The 27,668-nt window shown below is 41.0% G+C and overlaps 1 protein-coding gene across 1 annotated transcript in view; it reads left to right on the forward strand.

The window, feature by feature from the left end:
• The first annotated feature begins 3,398 nt into the window (after positions 1-3,398).
• muc2.1 (mucin 2.1) overlaps positions 3,399-27,668 on the forward strand; it is a 29,195-nt gene continuing 4,925 nt past the window's right edge. Inside the window, exons 1-32 of the mRNA XM_077517960.1 lie at positions 3,399-3,504; positions 3,570-3,825; positions 3,983-4,097; positions 4,596-4,686; positions 4,749-4,882; positions 4,978-5,194; positions 6,198-6,323; positions 6,411-6,525; positions 6,599-6,749; positions 7,800-7,913; positions 7,988-8,057; positions 8,147-8,284; positions 8,622-8,786; positions 8,860-8,954; positions 9,152-9,278; positions 10,482-10,737; positions 11,078-11,130; positions 11,921-12,024; positions 12,110-12,261; positions 12,355-12,493; positions 12,734-12,844; positions 12,929-13,108; positions 13,440-13,679; positions 13,763-13,919; positions 14,263-14,391; positions 14,712-15,144; positions 20,614-20,897; positions 22,899-23,078; positions 26,289-26,366; positions 26,461-26,621; positions 27,027-27,201; positions 27,299-27,546. Coding sequence (XP_077374086.1) covers positions 3,399-3,504; positions 3,570-3,825; positions 3,983-4,097; positions 4,596-4,686; positions 4,749-4,882; positions 4,978-5,194; positions 6,198-6,323; positions 6,411-6,525; positions 6,599-6,749; positions 7,800-7,913; positions 7,988-8,057; positions 8,147-8,284; positions 8,622-8,786; positions 8,860-8,954; positions 9,152-9,278; positions 10,482-10,737; positions 11,078-11,130; positions 11,921-12,024; positions 12,110-12,261; positions 12,355-12,493; positions 12,734-12,844; positions 12,929-13,108; positions 13,440-13,679; positions 13,763-13,919; positions 14,263-14,391; positions 14,712-15,144; positions 20,614-20,897; positions 22,899-23,078; positions 26,289-26,366; positions 26,461-26,621; positions 27,027-27,201; positions 27,299-27,546 — 5,100 coding nt within the window. The remainder of the gene's footprint in view (positions 3,505-3,569; positions 3,826-3,982; positions 4,098-4,595; positions 4,687-4,748; positions 4,883-4,977; positions 5,195-6,197; positions 6,324-6,410; positions 6,526-6,598; positions 6,750-7,799; positions 7,914-7,987; positions 8,058-8,146; positions 8,285-8,621; positions 8,787-8,859; positions 8,955-9,151; positions 9,279-10,481; positions 10,738-11,077; positions 11,131-11,920; positions 12,025-12,109; positions 12,262-12,354; positions 12,494-12,733; positions 12,845-12,928; positions 13,109-13,439; positions 13,680-13,762; positions 13,920-14,262; positions 14,392-14,711; positions 15,145-20,613; positions 20,898-22,898; positions 23,079-26,288; positions 26,367-26,460; positions 26,622-27,026; positions 27,202-27,298; positions 27,547-27,668) is intronic.

Here is a 27,668-nt window from a genome sequence, read left to right on the forward strand (position 1 = left end):
TTACCTCGGCAAACCTGATGATCTCTGATACCAAAGTGTTGTACAGTGAGTGCACTGTAGTGGTTAGGTTAGTAGTCACACTGGTAATAGTTAACATGACGATTGTTTTTTTTTCTGAAGAGAAACAGTTAAACACCGTGGCAAAAGTTAATCATCTATATATGAAGTTCTTAGATGAATGACTACTAAGACATAGAACTGCTATGTCAAAGTAATCTCAAACCAAATAGCCATACCAAACCAAATAGGCACGATTTGTTTGCTTTGCTTTCAGAACTAGGATCATCACTGCCAAGGAACCATTAACCTGTCATGTCAAAGGAAACAGTCATATGTGTTAACGCTAGCTGTTTTCTTTGTATGCTTTCATGCTAATAGAAAACTAAGCTCTTACAATAGAGTGTGACGTCTATGTTGTCCTGTCAAGGGATGGAACAGGTAACTTGTCTTTTGATTTCTTACTTTTCTATTATTAAGCAACACCTTGGGGTGTGAACATACACAAGATTGAACTATTAAGAATCTAGTGTTAGTGTAGATATCTGGACATACAACGAGGGAGTAAATCCAAGCCGTCTCTATTCAATGTGATATTCAGTTAACGTGTTCAAAGCCAATCCTGATGAACAAGAATTGCCAAGTCAGAAATTGTCTACATGCTAATCAAAACTGCTGTCAGGCATTTTGGTGCGTCTGCTGTCCTCCTTTGGTCAACACAATAAAAGCTGTCAGTCAAGAATGACTCTACACGTCCTCATCATACAGCTGTCCAATAGTGGGAGTAGTCCGAAACCCTGTTTGCACTTGGAGGAGCTTCCACGAAATCACTATTTGGGATCACGCAAAGCAACTCTGTGTTTGTTTTCAAGAAGTTACCACAGATAAAATGCATGAATAAATATATTTTATAGACTTAGCGTGCATGGTGGGATGTGATAAAGGAATATTGAGGATGTTTTGATCATCTTTGGACTAATATTAATGGATAAATGCACCCTCACATCACTCTTACATGGGGACATTGTATTTTTTTTCCCCCTTTATTCATCACATATATAGGTCCTACGTCTTTCAAGTTATTGAACTAAAATTAAATAATATAAAACAACAATATAAATTAACACTAAGGCAGAAGTATAGAATGAGAGGACACAATCTGAGAAAACAATCATTGTAATAATTAAGCACTAGAACTTCTCATTGCTTTATGATTATACAGCATTAACAAAAATGTCCAAGCTTTAGAGTTAGATATGGTTTGTTAACAATGATATAGAAATGCAGCAGACAAATCAAAATGTGTTAATACTGTGAAAATCCTAGCATGAAATTTCCATATTTTATTAGTAAGATTAAAAACCAACCAAATAAAATGAGAACTTATAAGAGTGTAGGTTCTATTATATTTGGCACTTTCCTGTCTGTCAGATCAAACAGATGGCAGATGAACTGACTGACGCAGGTTGTGTTTAAGGCACGGATGGACTCTACATGAACTCATTGAGGTTATCATGAGTCAGGAATAATACATTGGGTGAACACCCCTGTTAAAATACATTTTTAAGCATTTAAAAAAAATATATAAGAGTAAAATAATGGTTTGTACAATTCAAAAGAAAAAGTCAGGTTAAAAAACAAAAAACAGCACCATAGTAATCTATTTCCTTGCAAAGGAGCTCCAAGTGGCAGATTACAAGGGCATTTTCTATGCACAGCTCTCTTATGATCAACTTTGAGGCCACTACTCTGTCCTAAATACATTTCCGGTAAAACAAACAAATTTGTTTACAAACACATCCAAACCAACAGACACTGAACATAGCGTACAAGAGGTATAAAAGGATGATGATGAAAGATGATGAACAAAGTCGACTGTGTAAATACAAATAAGAATACACAAAGGATAAACCCATCCATCCTCCATCCATTTTCTGAACCGCTTGTTCCTCACAAGGGTCGCTGGAGCCTATCTCAGCTGGCTATGGGCATCAGGTGGGGGACACCCTGAACTGGTTGCCAGCCAATCCCAGACAAGGATAAACCAAACACATAAAATGGATTATCAAATCAATACAGAAACTAACAGGAAGTAAGACTATGTGCTCTCATTTACAGGCACAAGTTGAATTGAAAGTCAAGTTCTAGACAGGCAGGCGGACTACAATGTGACGTCACTCTGAATGGCAAAACACAATTTACTCAAGTATAAAACTAGATAGCTTTCTTCATTCATAAATATTCGCCATAACTTCACGTAACGCAAACGTATGTGACAGTATTGCCGTTATATCCCTGCATGAAATTATACTGTAAACTACTTAACTGTATAGCTAATGAAATAAGATTAAAACACCAAATGAAGCAAAATTGCAAAAAGGTAAGTTTTCTGGAAGTCAAATTGAGTTTTGAGGACCAAAATAAAAATAAAAAACAGTTTATCACTATCCGCCATTTTGGTTGTTTACTTTCACCTCGAACGCTTTGAGGTCGGAACTGGGAAGTTTCAACTGGGATATTTCCGACTTCTGACCATCCTTGAATGCAGCATTAGGCCCATTATTCTCTCATCACTCCACATTCACCCCATTAGTCAGTCTACAAGAAGTAGCACTAAAAATAAAAAATAAACAAAAAAATTCATGCTCTGAGGAACAAGCATATCTTTGGAATTGTAGCAACAAAAAAAGATAAACCAAAATCAGGAGAAAATGTGTTCAAGTAATTAAAGGAAAAATTTAAAATGAATTGTGAAGATTTTTTTTCCCCGAGACAAGATGGTTTGGGGTCCTGTATACAGGATGATAAAGACAAATGTTCAGTTTTATGTTTAGAGTAATGGTGCCAATATCTTAGATATATTTATCTTTTGAGTGTTGGGAACTATGTTTATTTATACTGATACTGGGTTCTGTGGTGCTTGTGTGAGGACTGTTGTGTCTTCACTTCTTGTGTGTTTCTGTGTGTGTGGTGTTTTCAAAAGTATAGCCTAAAATATTGCTTAATTTACAATAGTGTCTGGGTCACTTTCAATATCCACTTGATAGGAAGGAGTTATGTTTTTACTCTGCTTCGTTTAGAAGGTGATGACCTTTTGGAGGACTAAAAATTGATCTTCCAGTTGATCAATTCTTTATGATTAATACTTGACTGACGAGAGGATATCTTTTTATTTTTTTTATTTTTTTATTTTTTTTTTAAATCTTGTTCATGAAAATCTCTCAATTGATCTGCAAGCAAATTTGCTTAATGATGTCACAAGGAGGATGTGGGTATCATTATCTTGGCGTCAGACGTCCATTCAACACGTTTTCCATGTGGTGGCAATAAAACTTGGCCGAGAGAAGGTGTGATCCAATTGAGCAGTCTAAATATAAGGAGCTAGCGAAAACTGTCATCCTATGTTACCTGCATCGGTGATAGGAACTGCGGCAGCCATGAGGTGGAAATGTGTGGCCTTGTATTTCCTTGCGTTGTCTGTTGTCATTGAAGTCAAGGCCAGACTGGGTAAGACCAACCAAATCACTTTTCCGCCACTTCATACCCTCACCCCAACTGTTTTCCATCTTCAGTCAGCAACCATGTCAGCAGTATCTGCAGCACATGGGGGAGAGAGCACTTCAAGACGTTCGACGGCGACGTGTACCAGTTTTCCGGCGCGTGCGAGTACAACCTGGCTTCCGACTGCCACGAGGCCATGCAGGAGTTCTCGGTTCACATGAGGAGGGAGCAGAATGACGGCAACCCGACTGTCGCCTATTTGGTGGTCACCATCAATGACCTTGCCTTCCATCTCACCAGGGAAGCGGTCACTGTTAATGGCCAACCGTAAGTTGAAAAATTAAGCAAAAAAATTGTGTTTATCTTTGATTTATGAGCTTAACTCATTCACTGCCATTGACGGAAAAATATGTTAAATTATGCTTTTTTTTTTGCTGGGCTGGCAGTGACTGTATTAAATAATGAGATGTCTTTTGTTTTTCAGGGTCAATTTGCCATATTATAATAGTGGCGTTCAAGTGGAAAATAATGCTGTCTACATTAAACTGCAGTCTAAAGTTGGCCTTGTTGTCATGTGGAATGGTGACGATGCAGTCATGGTAAAGATCAGATTTTGGGACTTTGCAGAATGATTTGTTATACATTGCAAGACTGTGTGTGCATTTGTGGAAAAATTTAAATGCATAAATGAAATACACTATTTAAAGCCAGTCTTGTATCATAAGGAATTTTGCCACCAATGAAACAATGATAGTTATTACAAAAACGGCCAGCAGGTGGCAGCAGAGTATAAAAGATCAACCATGTTGCAAAAAAACTTTTCCCCCCACTTTTTTAAACAGATTTGTGATGAAACTTAGCTATATTCTAATACTAATCACTGCAAAACGGAAACAGATCGAAATCTACTTTTTTTTCCCGATGAAAGGAGAGATGCTAATCTTTCTTTTGTATTCTGTCTATTCTGTGGGCCTTGCAAAAGCAGTCAAAATCCAGTAAAGGGGGTTGCTTCAGTGAAAATGGCTGGGAGTGAATGAGTTAAAAGTGTAAAACCAACTCAAATGATTAATCTTCTTCAATTATCTCTGTTATTGTAGGTGGAGGTTGATCGTGACTACGCTAATCGTACTTGTGGACTCTGCGGCGATTACAATGGCTTTCCACTCGACAATGAATTGATTTACAATGGTAGGTTTATAAAATGATGTATTTTTTTCACCATTTGACAGTATAAATGAAATCCATTGCAGATCGAAGGATCAGCTACATCGAGTTTGGCAATAACCAGAAGGTTCATAACCCAAATGACGATTGTGAGGACCCCTTTGAGGAGTTTGGAGACTCGATTGAAGATGTTCCAGCTGTTGATTCATGCGAGGAGTTTGTGAGTTTCCTTTCACTTGTGTGAACAAAAGTACACTATTTGACACGCAAATAATGTCTTATCTGGTGTTTTTTTTTTTTTTTTATTATTATTAGAAAGCGACCTGCAACGAAATGCTGCTTTCAGAGTCTTGGAGCCCCTGCACCCAGCTTATTGACCCCGCGCCCTACGTGCAGGCTTGTGTGCAGGATATGTGCGGCTGCAGCAACAGCACAAACGACACCTGTGTCTGCAGCACACTGTCCGAGTTCTCGAGACAGTGTTCTCATGCCGGCGGCGTGCCTCCCAACTGGAGGGAACCACTGTTCTGTGGTAAAGTTTTACTTACTATATTTTATTTACACTTTTTTTTTTTTTGTTAATATTAAAACAACTTGAAATAGGCTTTATAGCTGGAAAATTACATTGTCATGTCTGATTTTAGGGATGTTCGATACCGCCACATTTTATCAGACTGATACTGGTATGAGTACTCAATTCTTGAGTACTCGCCAATACCGATATCAAGTACCAATACCACTTATACAATGATATATAACATCCCCCTTTCAAAAAAACAACAACAATGACAGATCATTGTAATGAAAGACAAATATCCAAATATAGCATTTTATTCTTAAAATTGCATGAAATTAATGGCAATTTCTTTTCTTCAAATTTCAAGCTGCGGATCATAAAACGGCCACATTTATTATTCCATGTTTGTTTTGCATGGCAACTTTTTTCTAAGGCAGAAGGCATAGGGTTAAATCCTAACTGTCACATTGCCCAATAAAAAAAAAGAAAGGTAGTGTGTGTCTCGACTACAACTTCGTGCCACTGTGGATTTAGGAACGGAAAGTCGGACAAAAGCACACCAGAGAATTCATTGATTTAAAAGAAAAAAAAAACAAAAACAAAAAAAGCATTGAATTACAAAAATAGTGAATAATTTTCAAAATTGAGTCACTACTCAAACAGAAAATAATAGTAATAATAATAATAATAATAATAATAATAATAATAATAATAATAATAATAATAATAATATATTTTAATTAATTAATATTTTTAATGTTTTTGCTTTTATCTGGACATTTTTAAGTCTAAATAAAGTTTAATAATAATACTAATAATTAGAAAGGGGGGAAAAAAAGGAACCTGAAATACCACAGCACTTAAACCATATAAAATGATATTTAAATAACTCATGTGATAGCAAATACAGTGCTTGAAATGTGCAAAAAACTAACTGCTTAATGCAACAACAACAAAATGCTATCAATTACAATAATGTTATTTGCATTAATCCACATCTCCCTCTCTATCTCCACAGCCAAGCAGTGTCCGTACAATATGGTGTTTGAGGAGAGCGGTTCTCCTTGCATGGACACGTGCACACAACTGGACACCAGTTCATTGTGTGAGGAGCACAGGATGGATGGCTGCTTCTGTCCTCCTGGTCAGTCCTCTCTACATTTTTGAATACAGATTTGCTCTAATTTTATACCCATAAAATCATTTTCCCCCCGTCTTTTACGCTTTCTAGGTAATGTGTTTGATGACATTTCTATGAGAGGGTGTATTGATCAATCGGAATGTCAGTGCGTGCATGGAAGAATCTACAACTCGAGCGAGGGCTACCAACAAGACAGGGAGATATGGTGAGTGGAATGTTTCTTAATAATGTATTATATTCCTCTTGATCATGTGTTTAAATGCCATGTGTTATCTCAGTACATGTTTTCAGGGCAGATGGTCTTGTGAGTATCTTCAGGGCCCGGCAACATGTGCAGTGGAGGAGGGTTCTCATATAACCTCATTCGATGGCAAATCTTATACGTTCCATGGAGACTGTTATTACACACTAGCCAAGGTGGAAAGCAAGGTGAATGAATGAATCTGAGCCTTGATTGGTGGAGAAAATACAGTATTGCTCATAATCTTGCAGCTGCACTGTGCAAAAATAATAATAATAATAATAAATTTCCGGCAACTGGGGCACCAAAAAAAAATAAAAATACAGTGAAATTACAGAAGCTTATTCTGACTTACTTCTCATAAAAATGCATTTTTTTTTGCCTTTAATTAAAATACGTTTTCAACAAGATTTTGCCTTATTTTCAAGTTGTAAATGTTTAATTAGAAACATTTTCACATTTTAAAACAAATTACCTAGTAATATAGTAGGTAAATGTATTATGAATGGCAATGCTTAAAATTACAGAAATGTGCTTTTATTAGTTGTTTTTAATGACATAATTTCTTGGAAAGATGTTTTATAATACATAATTTGCTTTTGATGTAATATAACAATTATATTACACAAAAAAATAATGTGATTCATCTTTCAAAACGTGTCAAGAACTGTTGAAAAAATAGATTTTGGCTTTAAAATTTCAATAATTTACTGCTATAGTAATTCGTTTAAAAAAAATGTCAATGAATGTTACCATCTAGAACATTACAGTAATCTTAGTTATTTTCAATTAAAAAAAAAAAAAAAAACATTAGTCAATTAACAAAGGATTTATTGTAAAATAATTTTTTTTATTATTTAATTTCGCTGTAATTTTGAATGCTTTTTCCCCAGAGTTTTAAAGTTGCATTTTACAGTTTATTCCCTTAAATAACAGACAAATATTTGTGAAATTAAGATTCATTTGTGAACATATTTTAACAATAAATATGTAATGTATTTCTTTGGGTAAAACTTTAGAAATATTGTATGTTTTCAGTTACAGGGATTTCATGTTATTTTACATTCAGCATATAATATCAGTCTGTTTTTGAAAATTAAATATTTTAAAAATATTGGAAAAATCTGTAAAATAAAATAAACATTGAAATTCTGTTATTTTAGGATTTTTATTTTTTTATTTTATTTTTTTTACAGTGTATGATGTGAATCTCATTTACATGTCCATGTGTGTTCCAGGATGACTCAAGTCCAAAGTTTACCATCCAGGTGCAATTAGTGCCGTGTATAAACCAACGTTTTGACACTTGTCTCAAGGCACTTAAAATCCTACTAAACAACGACAGAAATAACGTGAGTTGAAGAGTTATATACAAGCTGTGCCTGTTGGCTCCACCATTTAACTGATTGATTATGTTTGTATTTAGGTGTTAATGTTCATTTCTGATGGGACAGTAAAGCAAAACCAGCAAACCATCACTTTACCGTACCATACAGGTGGCTCTCACAACCCAAACCGCATTTTATTTTGTGCCTTTATGTCGTCAAGTGTTAACATTGGTTGTTGTGTTTGTATTTACTCAAAGCGGACATCAACATATTCCATGCCTCATCTTTCCACATCCTGCTACATACCAGTTTTGGATTGCAAATACAAATTCAGCACGTGCCACTCATGCAAGTGTATGTGCGGCTGGATGAGGATTACAATGGAAAAACGCGGGGTTAGTTTTACATTTATAAAATGTAAAATATATATCACCGATGAAAACAAATGTAACAGTTACAATTTGTACTGTGCACTCTGTATGGTAGGTTTATTTTAATTTTTCTTTTGCTTTCTTCATTTTTGCCTTGGCAGATTTATACTCACTGCATTGTTTATCCAAAATGATTAATGTTTTGTTAAAATGAACTATTAATGTCTTAAATTAAATAGGTAACGTTTTGTAACATTGCAAAATTGCCACCTGAAGAAATTTGTCACTGTCGACAGCAGTCCAGTGTCAGTTTGAGATGCTTCGAGCATTTTGTAAACCACAAATTCTTTTATTTCATCAGGTTTATGTGGCAACTACAACCTGGTCATCTCTGATGACTTCAAAACCCCTCAGGGGATCGTCGAGGGCACAGCAACCACGTTTAGTAACACCTGGAAGTCCAACCTCATGTGCCGTGACACGAGTGAAAGACTTGATGACCCCTGTACTCTCAGCGTGGAAAATGGTACGCGTTCACGCCGCTTAAACCTTCCTGTTGATTTGTCGTGGTTATAAGAGATGGTTTGCACGTTTTCCAGACTTGTACGCCAAACATTGGTGTGCCTTGCTTTTACAACCAAATAGCACCTTTGAACAGTGCCATCCTTTTGTGGATCCTGAGGCATACTACAAGGTATAGTCCTTTATTTAATATGGTAAATCCGATATCGATATCCCAAGTGATGTGTGCCAAGGTTTTTTTTTTTCATTTTTTTTTTTATTTTGGTCACCCTTCACAACTTTTGACAATGGAATAGTAGTACTATACTACATCGAACCTAACTTTCACTTTCACAACAAGCAGTTAGCAGTGTGTGCTGTATTCCGCAGCGGTGCACTTACGCCAGCTGCAACTGTGACAAGAGTGAGGCCTGCTTGTGCGCCGTCTTCTCCTCCTATGCCCGAGCTTGTGCATCAAAGGGAGTCTTTTTGATGGACTGGAGATCCCTTGTGTGTGGTAAGAGCTTCCTTATGGCATTTTTGTTATATTTCTATACTGTGCGTCTTTTAAATGGTGGTTCTACATAGTGTTTTTTTTTATTCCCATTCATAGAAAATAGATGGGCAGGTAATTGGATTTAGATAACTCATTTTCTAGTCTATGACTATGTCCTGTTACTTAGCGGTGTCAGGCGATTAAAATATTTTACGTAATTAATCGCGTCACTTCAATAGTTAACTCACGCTTAATCGCAAACTTTATATCTGTTCTGTTCTATGTTTTCATACTCTTCTTAACATAGTGGGAAACAAATTTAAACAAATAGAAATATGGTTGCATCTTTTAGTCAATAAGACAGTAATTTCAGAATAATTCATAAAATTGAGTTAAAATTAAATAGATTTACTGTACTGTAAAAAAACAAGTATGATATTGATTTGTGTTGAGGTTATTTTCCTGCCACTAGATGGCATAATTGCATTTGTAAGACATTGTTGACAGCTCAGCGCATTTTACTTTTCATATTAAGAGCTATCTAATCTTTAACATGAAGTAACTTGCGAAATTCTGCACATTTTTAAAATAGTAATAGCTCCACAAATATATGCAATAAGCAATACTTGACTCATTGAACGATGTTCTGGAGTGAAAACTTAATATTTTGTCCAGAATGAATTTGATAGCGTAAATATTTTTCATGTACAATTAATACCTTAAAAAGTAATTTTTATACTTGCTGTCGACTGATGATGACATCACCTGTGCAGAGGAAGTAGGTAACTACCAATCATAGTGCACCTGTTTTCTGGGTTTGGTCAGTAAACTGAGCCATGATTGGTTGTTACCGACTTCCTCAGAACAACTGATGTCATCATCAGTCAACAGCAAGTAGAAAAAAAATTATTTTTAAAGGCATTTATTGTACATGAAAAATAATGACATTAACACATTAATTATAGACAAAATATTAACTTTTTATTGCTGAAAATGGCACAATGAGTCAATTATCCTTTTAAATTTATTACTGCTAAATTCTGACGGGTACGTGTCTGCTGCGTTGCAACTGGAATTCCCCAAGTAAAGGCTTTCCAAGTAAGAGAAAGTCTTTAAAACTTTTGTGGCGTTAAAGTAACTTTAAATTAATTCAAAATTAATGCACTAATTTTGACACCTCTTCTTATAATACGTATAACCTTTCTTGCATTGTGCTATAAACAGACAAATACACAAAGACCTGCCCACAATCCCAGATCTTCTCATACAAGCATCGACGGTGCGAGCTGACCTGCAGATCGTTGAGCTCAACACTGCAGACTTGCTCCTCTGACTTCCTACCTGTGGACGGCTGCTCCTGCCCCGAAGGTCAATACCTGGATGAACATGCCATCTGTATCCCCAAAGAAAAGTGTCCATGTTATCGCAATGAGGCCATCATCCAGCCAGGGAAGTCTATCAACATCAAGGACGAACACTGGTTAGTTTGACCACTTTAAAGCATATACGCAACAGTGTTGTGTCATTTGAAGGGTTTTTTAATATTTTTTTTACCCTATTTGGCTCAATTAGAGGTGTATGAGGAAGAGCAGCTCTACTCAACTGCAAATTACAATCCCAATTTTTAAAAATGCATTTTAATATTTATACTTCTCTGACACTGTCTATCCAAACTGAGAAGTATCACATACTTTTGGGATCATATTCTAATTGTGAAAGTGTGCCGAATTTTGAGGCTGGTATACAAACTTGGCTTCTTTTTTTTTTTATTTTATTTTTATCTTTCTTACAGTCTATATATGGTTTGTGTGTTTCTTTAGTGTGTGCAGTGATGGGGTTCTGCATTGCCACTCTTGGAGAGCCCGCTCATTAGGTAAGTCATATGTTTGTCTAATTCACGTATTTGAAACCTGTGGGCTGGCCCCTTGATTAATTAAAAAAAAAAAAAAAAAAGTAATATTTTGTTTTCTACAAGCCCAAAGAATTCTTTAATAACCTGATGAACATTCAATATGTTTTCTCTAAGAACAGGGGGAAATTGGAGGTAAGGAAAAAAAAGGAAAAAAAACTGAAAAATAAATGTCTATATATTTAAAAAGAAAAAAGAAAAAGAAAAAAATCTGCAAATGTGTAAATCCGTAGGTGTTGAACTGATTCGAGTGTAGTTTTTAAGTTGTAATATTACTAATCACCATTAAATGTCAGACATGGCTGATTTCAAATGATCTGCAGAAAAATTAATATCAATAATATGAAAAATTACAGTGAGTTGATTTTTGAAAAAATGTATCTTGTTAAACAATTAAATGCTGTTATTAAATGGTAATTTTTATGCAAGAGAACCCTTTGCACAGGAAAAAAAAAACAATATGTTGTTATTTTGTGGATAGTGGATCTTTTTTTTTACACTGAGAAATGTATTATCAAAAATAAAATACTTACGAACATATATTTCACAATTGTGCTCGTATTTTGTCCATATTTTAAATAACATTTTTGTCATACATTAGGTTGCGAAGTGTGTGGTCATATGTGGGGCCCCCCGATTGTACTGATGAAAAATTGTGGCCCACTCCAGCATTTAAGTTGCCCATCACTGGTCTAATTTATTGATTGACAGAAGCATTTGGTTGAACAATGCAAACATTCTGTCTATTTTACAGTATGTCCTCCACACAAAGTGTACTTCAACTGCTCCGATCCTGGCTCGGGACAACTTGGAGTCCAGTGTGCACCAACTTGTTTAAATCTGGACAGCGAGGATTGTGTAAGCTCTTTTTTGCCCAGGTTCCCCTCGTATCTGGGAACAGTTCCAGTTAATTTTCAGGTAGCTCTTTGGTCTTTCTTGGCAGGACTCCAACGATTGTGAATCAGGTTGTCAGTGTCCAGATGGGCTTTTTGATGATGGCAGAGGTTTCTGTGTAGAAAGATCACAATGTCCATGTAAACATGATGGGATATTCTACGCTCCTGGAACACAAATTCCAAATCAGTGTAACACATGGTATGATCTTGTCATTGTAGTGTACAAGTATAGATATGATTGTTTACATAATCAATATATTAACAACACCTATATTTATTGTTTGTAATCCAGTACTTGCAAAAGTGGGAAATGGGAGTGCACAGAGGAAAAGTGCCCTGGAACCTGCATTATTTATGGAAGTGGTCATTATAATACATTTGATCAGCGGACGTACGGCTTTCAAGGGCACTGCAGCTACGTTGCAGTCAAGGTTAGTCGAATGCTACAAATATAGACTGTTGAAATACCAAAGCTTTTTATGCCCATCCATCCATCCATCCATCCATCCATCCATCCATCCATCCATCCATCCATCCATCCATCCATCCATCCATCATCACTGTTGTTTATCTCCAGAGTTTGAATGATACCAGAATTTTGAACAAGATTTAGCAACAAAGGATTCCAAATGGTTGATTTGATTGACATTATTACGTATCTCCATTTTAAGAACAAATGTGGCAATAAGACCGTACAGGACAACATTGGAGTTATTACAGAGAATGTTCCATGTGGAACTACAGGCACCACATGCTCCAAAACTGTCCGAATCCAGTTGGGGGTAAGACATATTGTAAAACCTGAATAATATACGACATATATTGCCTTTGTTACACAATCAACATGAATTTTGCTTACATTGCAGCGAATGGAAATCAAATTATCCAAAGGAAAGTATGAAGAGATCGACCTGGGTCAAGGAAATCAAATAAAGTACACAATAAGGACAGTTGGCATGTATCTGGTCATAGAATCTGTCATTGGCATGGCAGTGATGTGGGATCGTAAAACAACCGTTCGCATCCTTTTGGAACCGCAGCACAATGTAAGTTCAAGTTGAGAACGTATTAATGAAGGAATATTGTGTTCTGAGATAATTTCGAAACCAAAAGATTGTGAACTCCAAATTCAACAACTATGACACTAAATTGGCCATAAGTGTAAGGATGAATATGAATGATTGTTTGTCTGTGTATGCCCTGCAATTGAGTCATCCTGGATAGGCTCCAACTTGTACATGCAACCCTGATCAAAATAAGCAGTTTAAAGAATTAAATGTTATGTATATGATAAATGTTATTGCCTGCTGGTCCTTGTTACCATGATACTGAACATTAATTTTTTAAATGCACTAATTCAATTGTTTGTCTCTACAGGGAGAAGTATGTGGCCTGTGTGGAGATTTTGATGGCAGTGAACAAAACGACTTCATCACTCAGGGTCAGCTTTTAGTGTCAAATGTGTTAGAATTTGCAAACAGCTGGAAAACCAGCAGCAATTGCCCAAATGTGGAAACAAACGTCAATCCATGTATGGTTACACCTTCTCGTTCCCACTGGTCCAAAATGATGTGCAGCATTATTACTGGAAAAACATTCCAAGCATGTCACAATACGGTAATGGCAGATATGTGGCTTGGAAGCGTTTGAATTAGAAATTATGCAGTTTATCTGATTGGGCATATGATCTGTCTGGACAGGTGGATCCACTTCCATTTTATGAAAACTGTGTGAAAGACTCATGTGCATGTGACACCGGAGGAGACTGTGAATGTTTCTGCACAGCAGTTGCAGCCTATGCTCAAGCTTGTAATGAGGCTGGTGTATGTGTTGCATGGAGAACACCAGACATCTGTCGTGAGTAAATTTTATAAATATGTCATGAACAACAGAATTAAGATTTCAATTATTTTGTGTTCATTCATTTGAAGTTATTAATAAGCTCTCAAAGTTTGTTTTACTCTAAAGTTAAAGTTTACAATGTAGTCACAGATACTGTAGTGAATTTATGCATATGTATGTATAAATATTTATACATATTTTATGCTAGCATAGGATAAATTTTAGCTCAGTGACAATAGGTGTGAGTGGTTGTCTCTCTTGCGCGTGTTGATTGACTGGCAACTAATAGTGTTACCTCTAAAGTGGAAAAGAAAATGAAGGTTTTGTGATTTCACTATATTGATTTCTTTCCCCTTAGCCGTCTACTGTGATTACTATAACAACCCAGACGAATGCAGGTGGCACTACAACCCATGTCATCAACCTTGCTATAAGACCTGCTTGAATCTCGAGGGAATTTGTAGCAACCCCTTACCTAGCCTGGAGGGTAAGATTATTAAATTATAATATTTAAGATTCTCACTTAAATAAGTTACAAATCCAAAGTTAGAAGGTTCATTTTAAGTTACAGGGATTTCTTAAGACTTTGCAAGTGATTTTTTTTAATTCAGTCATAAATATTATTCCATTATAAATGTCGTACAAACGCATAATATATTTCATTTAATGTTTTTTTTTGTGTGTTTTTTTTTTTTTTTTTTAATTAAGTGTACCACACATTGTGTCTTCTGTGGACAGCATTTATGTAAAAAATAAATAAATAAATAAATAATAATAATACCTTGATTTTATGCTAATTTATTACAGGTTGTTATCCTGTGTGTCCAGAAGATAAGCCCATATTTGATGAGGATCACCAGATATGTGTTGAAGAGTGTGAAGGTTGCTTTTACAATGGAACAAGATATGATGAATATGAAGTTATTTACAATGTGACTGACAACCTTGGAATGTGCTACTATGCAATATGTATTAATAAAACAGTAATTTTCGGAAATGAAACCTGTGCCACTACAACAGCACCTCCGACAACAACTGTAACTGAAGGGCCAAGCACCACAAAAGCAACTTACCCACCAACAGAACCTCCAACTACAACTGAAGGACGAACAACGACCACAAAATCGACAACGGGACCTCCTTTAAGTTCAACAACAATTGAAGAACCTGTAACTGGAACCACACAGACCACAACCCCAGAAACTGCCCCTGTTGTAACTGAAGGAACTACAACCACAACATCATCTACAACAACCACAGTAGAACGCACCACTACAACTAAAGGTACAACTTTGACTACAAAATCTACAACCACACCCACAGGCTCCACCTCCACAATTGAAGGTTCAACCACGACAACAATATCCACAACCACACCCTCAGGACCCAGCACCACAACTAAAGGACCAACTACAACGACCAAATCAACAACCACACCCACAGTACCTACCACCACAACTGAAGGCCCAACTACCACAATTGAATCTACAACTACACCATCAAGAACCACCACAACAAGTGAAGTTCTAACAACTACAACTAAATCTACCACCGGCCCTGTCCGACCAACCACAACAACGAAAGGCCCAACTACCACAACAAAATCTACTACCACATCCTCAGGACCCACCACCACATCTGAAGGGCCAACTACCACAACAACATCTACAACCACACCTGCAGGACCCACCACCACAACTGAAGGTCAGACAACTACAACAAAATCGACCACCACACCCGTAGGACCTACCACCACAACTGAAGGACCAACTACGACGGCCAAATCAACAACCACACCCACAGTACCTACCACCACAACAGAAGGTCCAACTACTACAACTGAATATACAACCAAACCGCCAGGAACCACCACAAGTGAAGTTCTGACAACTACAACTAAATCTACAACCACACCTCCTGGCCCCAGCACCACAACTAGCACAATTGAATCTACAACCACAAACTGGGGACCCACCACCACAACTGAAGGTACAACTACCACAACAAAATCTACAACCACACCCACAGGTACCAGCACCACAACTGAGGGTACAACTAAATCTACAACCACACCAGTAGGACCCAGCACGACAACTGTGGGTCCAACTACGATAACTAAATCTACAACCACAACTGCAGGGCCCACCACCACAATTGAGGGTCCTACAAAAACAACTAAATCGACAACCACACCTGTAGGACCCAGCACGACAACTGAAGGACCAAGTATGACTACCAAATCTACCACCACACCCACAGGACACACTACCACAACTGAAGGTCCAACTACCACAACTAAATCTACGACCACAGCCGCATCACCCACCACCACAACTGAAGGTCCAACAACTACAACACAATCTCCAGCAACACCCCCAGGACCCACCGTCACAACTGAAGGTCCGACTACAACAAAATCCACAATCACAACAGCAGGGCCTGCCACCACAACTGAAGTACAAACTACGACGACCAAATCTACAACCACAGCCACAGGTTCCACCACCACAACTGAAGGTCCAACAACAACAACAAAATCTACAACCACACCAGCTGGATCCAGCACCACAATTGAAGTACCGACAACTACAACTAAATCTACAACCACACCCATAGGACCTAGCACAACGACTGAAGGACAAACTACAACTACCAAATCTACAACAACACCAACAGGTCCCACCACGACAACTGAAGGTCCGACAACTACAACAAAATCCACAACCTCAACCGGAGGACCCAGCAGCACTACTGCAGGTCCCACAAGTACAACAAAATCCACAACCACACCCGCAGGAACCACTACCACAACTGAAGGTCCTACAACTACAACTAAATCTACAACCACACCAGTAGGACCCAGCACAACAACTGTGGGTCCAACTACAACAACTAAATCTACAACCACAACTGCAGGGCCCACCACCACAATTGAAGGTCCTACAACAACAACTAAATCGACAACCACACCTGTAGGACCCAGCACGACAACTGAAGAACCAAGTACAACTACCAAATCTACCACCACACCCACAGGACACACCACCACAACTGAAGGTCCAACTACCACAACTAAATCTACCACCACAGCCGCATCATCCACCACCACAACTGAAGGTCCAACAACTACAACACAATCTACAGCAACACCCCCAGGACCCACCACCACAACTGAAGGTCCGACAACTACAACAAAATCCACAATCACAACAGCAGGGCCTGGCACCACAACTGAAGTACAAACTACGACTACCAAATCTACAACCACAGCCACGGGTTCCACCACCACAACTGAAGGTCCAACAACAACAACAAAATCTACAACCACATCCGCTGGACCCAGCACCACAATTGAAGTACCGACAACTACAACTAAATCTACAACCACACCCATAGGACCTAGCACAACGACTGAAGGACAAACTACAACTACCAAATCGACAACAACACCCACAGGTCCCTCCACCACAACTGAAGGTCCGACAACTACAACAAAATCCACAACCTCAACCGGAGGACCCAGCAGCACTACTGCAGGTCCCACAAGTACAACAAAATCTACAACCACACCAACAGGACCCACCACAACAACTGAAGGTCCAACAACTACAACAAAATCGACAACCACAGCCACTGGACTCACCACCACAACTGAAGGTCCGACAACTACAACAAAATCTACAACCACACCCGCTGGACCCAGCACCACAATTGAAGGTCCGACAACTACAACAAAATCTACAACCACACCCACAGGTCCCACCACCACAACTGAAGGTCCAACAACTACAACTAAATCTACAACCACAACAGCAGGTCCCACCACCACAATTGAAGTACCGACAACTACAACTAAATCTACAACCACACCCATAGGACCTAGCACAACGACTGAAGGACAAACTACAACTACCAAATCTACAACAACACCCACAGGTCCCACCACCACAACTGAAGGTCCAACAACGACAACTAAATCTACAACCACAACAGCAGGGCCCGCCACCACAACTGCAGGTCCAACAAGTTCAACAAAATCCACAACCACACCCGCAGGACCCAGCACTACAACTGAAAGCCCAACTACTACTTCCAAATCTACAATCACACCCACAGGTCCCACCACCACAACAGAAGGTCCAACAACAACAACAAAATCGACTACCACACCCGTTGAACCCAGCACCACAATTGAAGTACCAACAACTACAACAAAATCTACAACTACACCAACAGGACCAACCACAACAACTGAAGGTCCAACAACTACAACAAAATCGACAACCACAGCCGCTGGAACCACCACCACAACGGAAGGTCCGACAACTACAACAAAATCCACAACCTCAACCGGAGGACCCAGCACCACTACTGCAGGTCCAACAAGTACAACAAAATCCACAACCACACCCACAGGACCCAGCACTACAACTGAAGGCCCAACTACTACTACAAAATCTACAACCACACCCACAGGTGGCACCACCACAACAGAAGGTCCAACAACAACAACAAAATCGACTACCACACCCGTTGGACCCAGCACCACAATTGAAGTACCGACAACTACAACAAAATCTACAACTACACCTGCAGGACCCACCACCACAACTGAAGGTCAGACAACTACAACAAAATCGACCACCACACCCGTAGGACCTACCACCACAACTGAAGGACCAACTACGACGGCCAAATCAACAACCACACCCACAGTACCTACCACCACAACAGAAGGTCCAACTACTACAACTGAATATACAACCAAACCGCCAGGAACCACCACAAGTGAAGTTCTGACAACTACAACTAAATCTACAACCACACCTCCTGGCCCCAGCACCACAACTAGCACAATTGAATCTACAACCACAAACTGGGGACCCACCACCACAACTGAAGGTACAACTACCACAACAAAATCTACAACCACACCCACAGGTACCAGCACCACAACTGAGGGTACAACTAAATCTACAACCACACCAGTTGGACCCAGCACGACAACTGTGGGTCCAACTACGACAACTAAATCTACAACCACAACTGCAGGGCCCACCACCACAATTGAAGGTCCTACAACAACAACTAAATCGACAACCACACCTGTGGGACCCAGCACGACAACTGAAGGACCAAGTATGACTACCAAATCTACCACCACACCCACAGGACACACCACCACAACTGAAGGTCCAACTACCACAACTAAATCTACGACCACAGCCGCATCACCCACCACCACAACGGAAGGTCCGACAATTACAACAAAATCCACAACCTCAACCGGAGGACCCAGCACCACTACTGCAGGTCCAACAAGTACAACAAAATCCACAACCACACCCACAGGACCCAGCACTACAACTGAAGGCCCAACTACTACTACAAAATCTACAACCACACCCACAGGTGGCACCACCACAACAGAAGGTCCAACAACAACAACAAAATCGACTACCACACCCGTTGGACCTAGCACCACAATTGAAGTACCGACAACTACAACAAAATCTACAACTACACCGACAGGACCAAGCACAACAACTGAAGGTCCAACAACTACAACAAAATCGACAACCACAGCTGCTGGACCCACCACCACAACGGAAGGTCCGACAACTACAACAAAATCCACAACCTCAACCGGAGGACCCAGCACCACTACTGCAGGTCCAATAAGTACAACAAAATCCACAACCACACCCGCAGGACCCACTACCACAACTGAAGGTCCTACAACTACAACTAAATCTACAACCACACCAGTAGGACCCAGCACAACAACTGTGGGTCCAACTACAACAACTAAATCTACAACCACAACTGCAGGGCCCACCACCACAATTGAAGGTCCTACAACAACAACTAAATCGACAACCACACCTGTAGGACCCAGCACGACAATTGAAGAACCAAGTACAACTACCAAATCTACCACCACACCCACAGGACACACCACCACAACTGAAGGTCCAACTACCACAACTAAATCTACCACCACAGCCGCATCATCCACCACCACAACTGAAGGTCCAACAACTACAACACAATCTACAGCAACACCCCCAGGAACCACCACCACAACTGAAGGTCCGACAACTACAACAAAATCCACAATCGCAACAGAAGGGCCTGGCTCCACAACTGAAGTACAAACTACGACTACCAAATCTACAACCACAGTCACAGGTTCCACCACCACAACTGAAGGTCCAACAACAACAACAAAATCTACAACCACATCCGCTGGACCCAGCACCACAATTGAAGTACCGACAACTACAACTAAATCTACAACCACACCCATAGGACCTAGCACAACGACTGAAGGACAAACTACAACTACCAAATCTACAACAACACCCACAGTTCCCACCACCACAACTGAAGGTCCGACAACTACAACAAAATCCACAACCTCAACCGGAGGACCCAGCAGCACTACTGCAGGTCCCACAAGTACAACAAAATCTACAACCACACCAACAGGACCCACCACAACAACTGAAGGTCCAACAACTACAACAAAATCGACAACCACAGCCACTGGACTCACCACCACAACTGAAGGTCCGACAACTACAACAAAATCTACAACCACACCCGCTGGACCCAGCACCACAATTGAAGGTCCGACAACTACAACAAAATCTACAACCACACCCACAGGTCCCACCACCACAACTGAAGGTCCAACAACTACAACTAAATCTACAACCACACCCATAGGACCTAGCACAACGACTGAAGGACAAACTACAACTACCAAATCTACAACAACACCCACAGGTCCCACCACCACAACTGAAGGTCCAACAACGACAACTAAATCTACAACCACAACAGCAGGGCCCGCCACCACAACTGCAGGTCCAACAAGTTCAACAAAATCTACAACCACACCCGCAGGACCCAGCACTACAACTGAAGGCCCAACTACTACTACCAAATCTACAACCACACCCACAGGTCCCACCACCACAACAGAAGGTCCAACAACAACAACAAAATCGACTACCACACCCGTTGAACCCAGCACCACAATTGAAGTACCAACAACTACAACAAAATCTACAACTACACCGACAGGACCAACCACAACAACTGAAGGTCCAACAACTACAACAAAATCGACAACCACAGCCGCTGGACCCACCACCACAACGGAAGGTCCGACAACTACAACAAAATCCACAACCTCAACCGGAGGACCCAGCACCACTACTGCAGGTCCCACAAGTACAACAAAATCCACAACCACACCCACAGGACCCAGCACTACAACTGAAGGCCCAACTACTACTACAAAATCTACAACCACACCCACAGGTGGCACCACCACAACAGAAGGTCCAACAACAACAACAAAATCGACTACCACACCCGTTGGACCCAGCACCACAATTGAAGTACCGACAACTACAACAAAATCTACAACTACACCTGCAGGACCCACCACCATAACTGAAGGTCAGACAACTACAACAAAATCGACCACCACACCCGTAGGACCTACCACCACAACTGAAGGACCAACTACGACGGCCAAATCAACAACCACACCCACAGTACCTACCACCACAACAGAAGGTCCAACTACTACAACTGAATATACAACCAAACCGCCAGGAACCACCACAAGTGAAGTTCTGACAACTACAACTAAATCTACAACCACACCTCCTGGCCCCAGCACCACAACTAGCACAATTGAATCTACAACCACAAACTGGGGACCCACCACCACAACTGAAGGTACAACTACCACAACAAAATCGACTACCACACCCGTTGAACCCAGCACCACAATTGAAGTACCAACAACTACAACAAAATCTACAACTACACCGACAGGACCAACCACAACAACTGAAGGTCCAACAACTACAACAAAATCTGCAACTACACCGACAGGACCAACCACAACAACTGAAGGTCCAACAACTACAACAAAATTGACAACCACAGCCGCTGGACCCACCACCACAACGGAAGGTCCGACAACTACAACAAAATCCACAACCTCAACCGGAGGACCCAGCACCACTACTGCAGGTCCAACAAGTACAACAAAATCCACAACCACACCCACAGGACCCAGCACTACAACTGAAGGCCCAACTACTACTACAAAATCTACAACCACACCCACAGGTGGCACCACCACAACAGAAGGTCCAACAACAACAACAAAATCGACTACCACACCCGTTGGACCCAGCACCACAATTGAAGTACCGACAACTACAACAAAATCTACAACTACACCTGCAGGACCCACCACCACAACTGAAGGTCAGACAACTACAACAAAATCGACCACCACACCCGTAGGACCTACCACCACAACTGAAGGACCAACTACGACGGCCAAATCAACAACCACACCCACAGTACCTACCACCACAACAGAAGGTCCAACTACTACAACTGAATATACAACCAAACCGCCAGGAACCACCACAAGTGAAGTTCTGACAACTACAACTAAATCTACAACCACACCTCCTGGCCCCAGCACCACAACTAGCACAATTGAATCTACAACCACAAACTGGGGACCCACCACCACAACTGAAGGTACAACTACCACAACAAAATCTACAACCACACCCACAGGTACCAGCACCACAACTGAGGGTACAACAAAATCTACAACCACACCAGTAGGACCCAGCACGACAACTGTGGGTCCAACTACGACAACTAAATCTACAACCACAACTGCAGGGCCCACCACCACAATTGAAGGTCCTACAACAACAACTAAATCGACAACCACACCTGTGGGACCCAGCACGACAACTGAAGGACCAAGTATGACTACCAAATCTACCACCACACCCACAGGACACACCACCACAACTGAAGGTCCAACTACCACAACTAAATCTACGACCACAGCCGCATCACCCACCACCACAACTGAAGGTCCAACAACTACAACAAAATCCACAACCTCAACCGGAGGACCCAGCACCACTACTGCAGGTCCAACAAGTACAACAAAATCCACAACCACACCCACAGGACCCAGCACTACAACTGAAGGCCCAACTACTACTACAAAATCTACAACCACACCGACAGGACCAACCACAACAACTGAAGGTCCAACAACTACAACAAAATCGACAACCACAGCTGCTGGACCCACCACCACAACGGAAGGTCCGACAACTACAACAAAATCCACAACCTCAACCGGAGGACCCAGCACCACTACTGCAGGTCCAATAAGTACAACAAAATCCACAACCACACCCACAGGTCCCACCACCACAACTGAAGGTCCAACAACTTCAACTAAATCTACAACCACAACAGCAGGGCCCACCACCACAACTGAAGGTCCAACAACAACAACAAAATCGACAACCACACCTGCTGGACCCAGCACCACAATTGAAGTACCAACAACTACAACTAAATCTACAACCACACCCATAGGACCTAGCACAACGACTGAAGGACAAACTACAACTACCAAATCTACAACAACACCCACAGGTCCCACCACAACTGAAGGTCCGACAACTACAACAAAATCCACAACCTCAACCGGAGGACCCAGCAGCACTACTGCAGGTCCTACAAGTACAACAAAATCCACAACCACACCCGCAGGATCCAGCACTACAATTGAAGGCCCATCTACTACAACTAAAGCTACAACCACACCCATAGGACCTAGCACAACGACTGAAGGACAAACTACAACGACCAAATCAACAACCACACCCACAGGTCCCACTACCACAACTGAAGGTCCAACAACTACAACAAAATCTACAACTACACCGACAGGACCAACCACAACAACTGAAGGTCCAACAACTACAACAAAATCGACAACCACAGCCGCTGGACCCACCACCACAACGGAAGGTCCGACAACTACAACAAAATCCACAACCTCAACCGGAGGACCCAGCACCACTACTGCAGGTCCAACAAGTACAACAAAACCCACAACCACACCCACAGGACCCAGCACTACAACTGAAGGCCCAACTACTACTACAAAATCTACAACCACACCCACAGGTGGCACCACCACAACAGAAGGTCCAACAACAACAACAAAATCGACTACCACACCCGTTGGACCCAGCACCACAATTGAAGTACCGACAACTACAACAAAATCTACAACTACACCTGCAGGACCCACCACCACAACTGAAGGTCAGACAACTACAACAAAATCGACCACCACACCCGTAGGACCTACCACCACAACTGAAGGACCAACTACGACGGCCAAATCAACAACCACACCCACAGTACCTACCACCACAACAGAAGGTCCAACTACTACAACTGAATATACAACCAAACCGCCAGGAACCACCACAAGTGAAGTTCTGACAACTACAACTAAATCTACAACCACACCTCCTGGCCCCAGCACCACAACTAGCACAATTGAATCTACAACCACAAACTGGGGACCCACCACCACAACTGAAGGTACAACTACCACAACAAAATCTACAACCACATCCACAGGTACCAGCACCACAACTGAGGGTACAACTAAATCTACAACCACACCAGTAGGACCCAGCACGACAACTGTGGGTCCAACTACGACAACTAAATCTACAACCACAACTGCAGGGCCCACCACCACAATTGAAGGTCCTACAACAACAACTAAATCGACAACCACACCTGTGGGACCCAGCACGACAACTGAAGGACCAAGTATGACTACCAAATCTACCACCACACCCACAGGACACACCACCACAACTGAAGGTCCAACTACCACAACTAAATCTACGACCACAGCCGCATCACCCACCACCACAACTGAAGGTCCAACAACTACAACAAAATCCACAACCTCAACCGGAGGACCCAGCACCACTACTGCAGGTCCAACAAGTACAACAAAATCCACAACCACACCCACAGGACCCAGCACTACAACTGAAGGCCCAACTACTACTACAAAATCTACAACCACACCGACAGGACCAACCACAACAACTGAAGGTCCAACAACTACAACAAAATCGACAACCACAGCTGCTGGACCCACCACCACAACGGAAGGTCCGACAACTACAACAAAATCCACAACCTCAACCGGAGGACCCAGCACCACTACTGCAGGTCCAATAAGTACAACAAAATCCACAACCACACCCACAGGTCCCACCACCACAACTGAAGGTCCAACAACTTCAACTAAATCTACAACCACAACAGCAGGGCCCACCACCACAACTGAAGGTCCAACAACAACAACAAAATCGACAACCACACCTGCTGGACCCAGCACCACAATTGAAGTACCAACAACTACAACTAAATCTACAACCACACCCATAGGACCTAGCACAACGACTGAAGGACAAACTACAACTACCAAATCTACAACAACACCCACAGGTCCCACCACAACTGAAGGTCCGACAACTACAACAAAATCCACAACCTCAACCGGAGGACCCAGCAGCACTACTGCAGGTCCTACAAGTACAACAAAATCCACAACCACACCCGCAGGATCCAGCACTACAATTGAAGGCCCATCTACTACAACTAAAGCTACAACCACACCCATAGGACCTAGCACAACGACTGAAGGACAAACTACAACGACCAAATCAACAACCACACCCACAGGTCCCACTACCACAACTGAAGGTCCAACAACTACAACTAAATCTTCAACCACAACAGCAGGGCCCGCCACCACAACTGCAGGTCCAACAACTACAACAAAATCTACAACCACACCCACAGGACCCACCACCACAATTGAAGGTCCGACAATCACAACTAAATCTACAACCACAACTGTAGGGCCCGCCACCACAACTGAAGGTCCGACAACTACAACAAAATCCACAACCTCACCCACAGGACCCAGCACCACAACTGAAGGTCCGACAACTACAACAAAATCCACAACCTCACCCACAGGACCCAGCACCACAACTGAAGGTCCGACAACTACAACAAAATCAACAACCACACCTGCTGGCCCCAGCACCACAACTGAGGGTCCAACTACCATAACTAAATCTACAACCACAACCGGAGGGCCCACCACCACAACTGAAGGACCAACTACCACACCAAAATCTACATCCACTGCTTCAGGACCGACGACCACAACTGAAGGTCCGACAACTACAACTACATCTCCAACCACACCCACTGGACCCAGCACCACAACTGAAGGTCCAACAACTACAGCTAAATCTACCACCACCCCTGTCCAACCAACCACAACAACTAAAGGCCCAGCCACCACAATATATACAACCACATCGGTGGGACCTAGCACCACAACTGAAAGTCCAACAACAACTGTGAAATCTACAACCACACCAGCAGGTCACACCACCACCACAACTGAAGGACCCAGCACCATCAGTACCTTTCCAGGCTCCACCACACAATGTTTCTGTTTAATAAATGGCACGCAGTACAGCCCAGGTAAATATGTTCATTTTTCCACATATTCTGTCCTTTGTCATTTCTTTATAGGTTCGTTTTTTTCTTCAACTTTTTAATTTCCCCTTATATACAGGTGAAATAATTTTCGACATGAAACACATTGGATCGGGAATTTGTCTCACAATGATTTGTTCTGATATTTGTGAGATTCACAACAAAACTGAACCTTGCTCGACGACACCCTTGCCAACAACAACCCCCTCTGTTCCCTGGTGTCCTGAATGGGATGTCATCGTAAGAAATTTCCTTCATCTAAGCCTTTATTCTGATGTATAGTGATGCCCTGACATGCAAGACCGTGAGAGGAGTTGTGAATCTTTGGACTCTATTATACTCTATTATACTCTATTATATATATTATAGCAGCACAATTAATTGAATTTCAGTCTTAAATTGTGAAATTACATTCTATTTTGGTTTTACTCTTTGTTTGTGTCTAATACAATATTATATAATGCTAATTTCCTTCGTGAAAATCATGTTACAAAACGTTTTGAAAAGATTAATTTCAAGTGTAGTCACTGAAGTAATTAAACTCATATCTGAGGGCACCACTGTACATTTACTGTATCATTTTACATAAGACAAGCATAGCACAACTGAATCATGTTTTTAAACGTTCTTTTTTATTTTTTTCAGCAAAATGAGACCTTCGTGTTGTGTAACTGCACTATGGCAAGATGCATCGAGAACAATATAATTGAAATTATTCCATACGAATGTCCACCCTTAAAGAACATCACTTGCGCCAACGGAAAGGATCCTGTTCTTGTTTATGATGAGAACTACTGCTGCCAACATTATGCTTGTGACTGTAAGTCACTAGTTCATGACTAATTGATCCCGATATTGATTTATTGTATGTTGACTTGAGTTTTCATTATTATTTTCTATTAATTGTTCTTTTTCAGGTGAATGCAAAGGCTGGGGAGATCCGCATTACATCACATTTGATGGCCTCTACTACACCTATCAAGGAAATTGTACATACGTCTTAATGGAGGAGATTATGCCAAAGCACAACTTAAAGATTTATGTTGACAACGTCTACTGTGATGCCACTCAACATGTTAGCTGCCCGCGGTCTTTAATTATATCATACAAATCAGACGTATTTGTACTCAAGAGCCAAAACCTTGTTGGGACGTCAGAACTGGAGGTAATGTAATTGTCACGTCCCGTTTTTTAAATGTGTAAAAAGCAATGTACTATTTTGTAAATCAACACCACATACTATGTTTAATTTGACAGAGAGGGTTCTTAATGATTTGAATTGTAAGA

Source organism: Festucalex cinctus, chromosome 3 (assembly GCF_051991245.1).
Source record: "Festucalex cinctus isolate MCC-2025b chromosome 3, RoL_Fcin_1.0, whole genome shotgun sequence".
Lineage (NCBI taxonomy): Eukaryota > Metazoa > Chordata > Actinopteri > Syngnathiformes > Syngnathidae > Festucalex > Festucalex cinctus.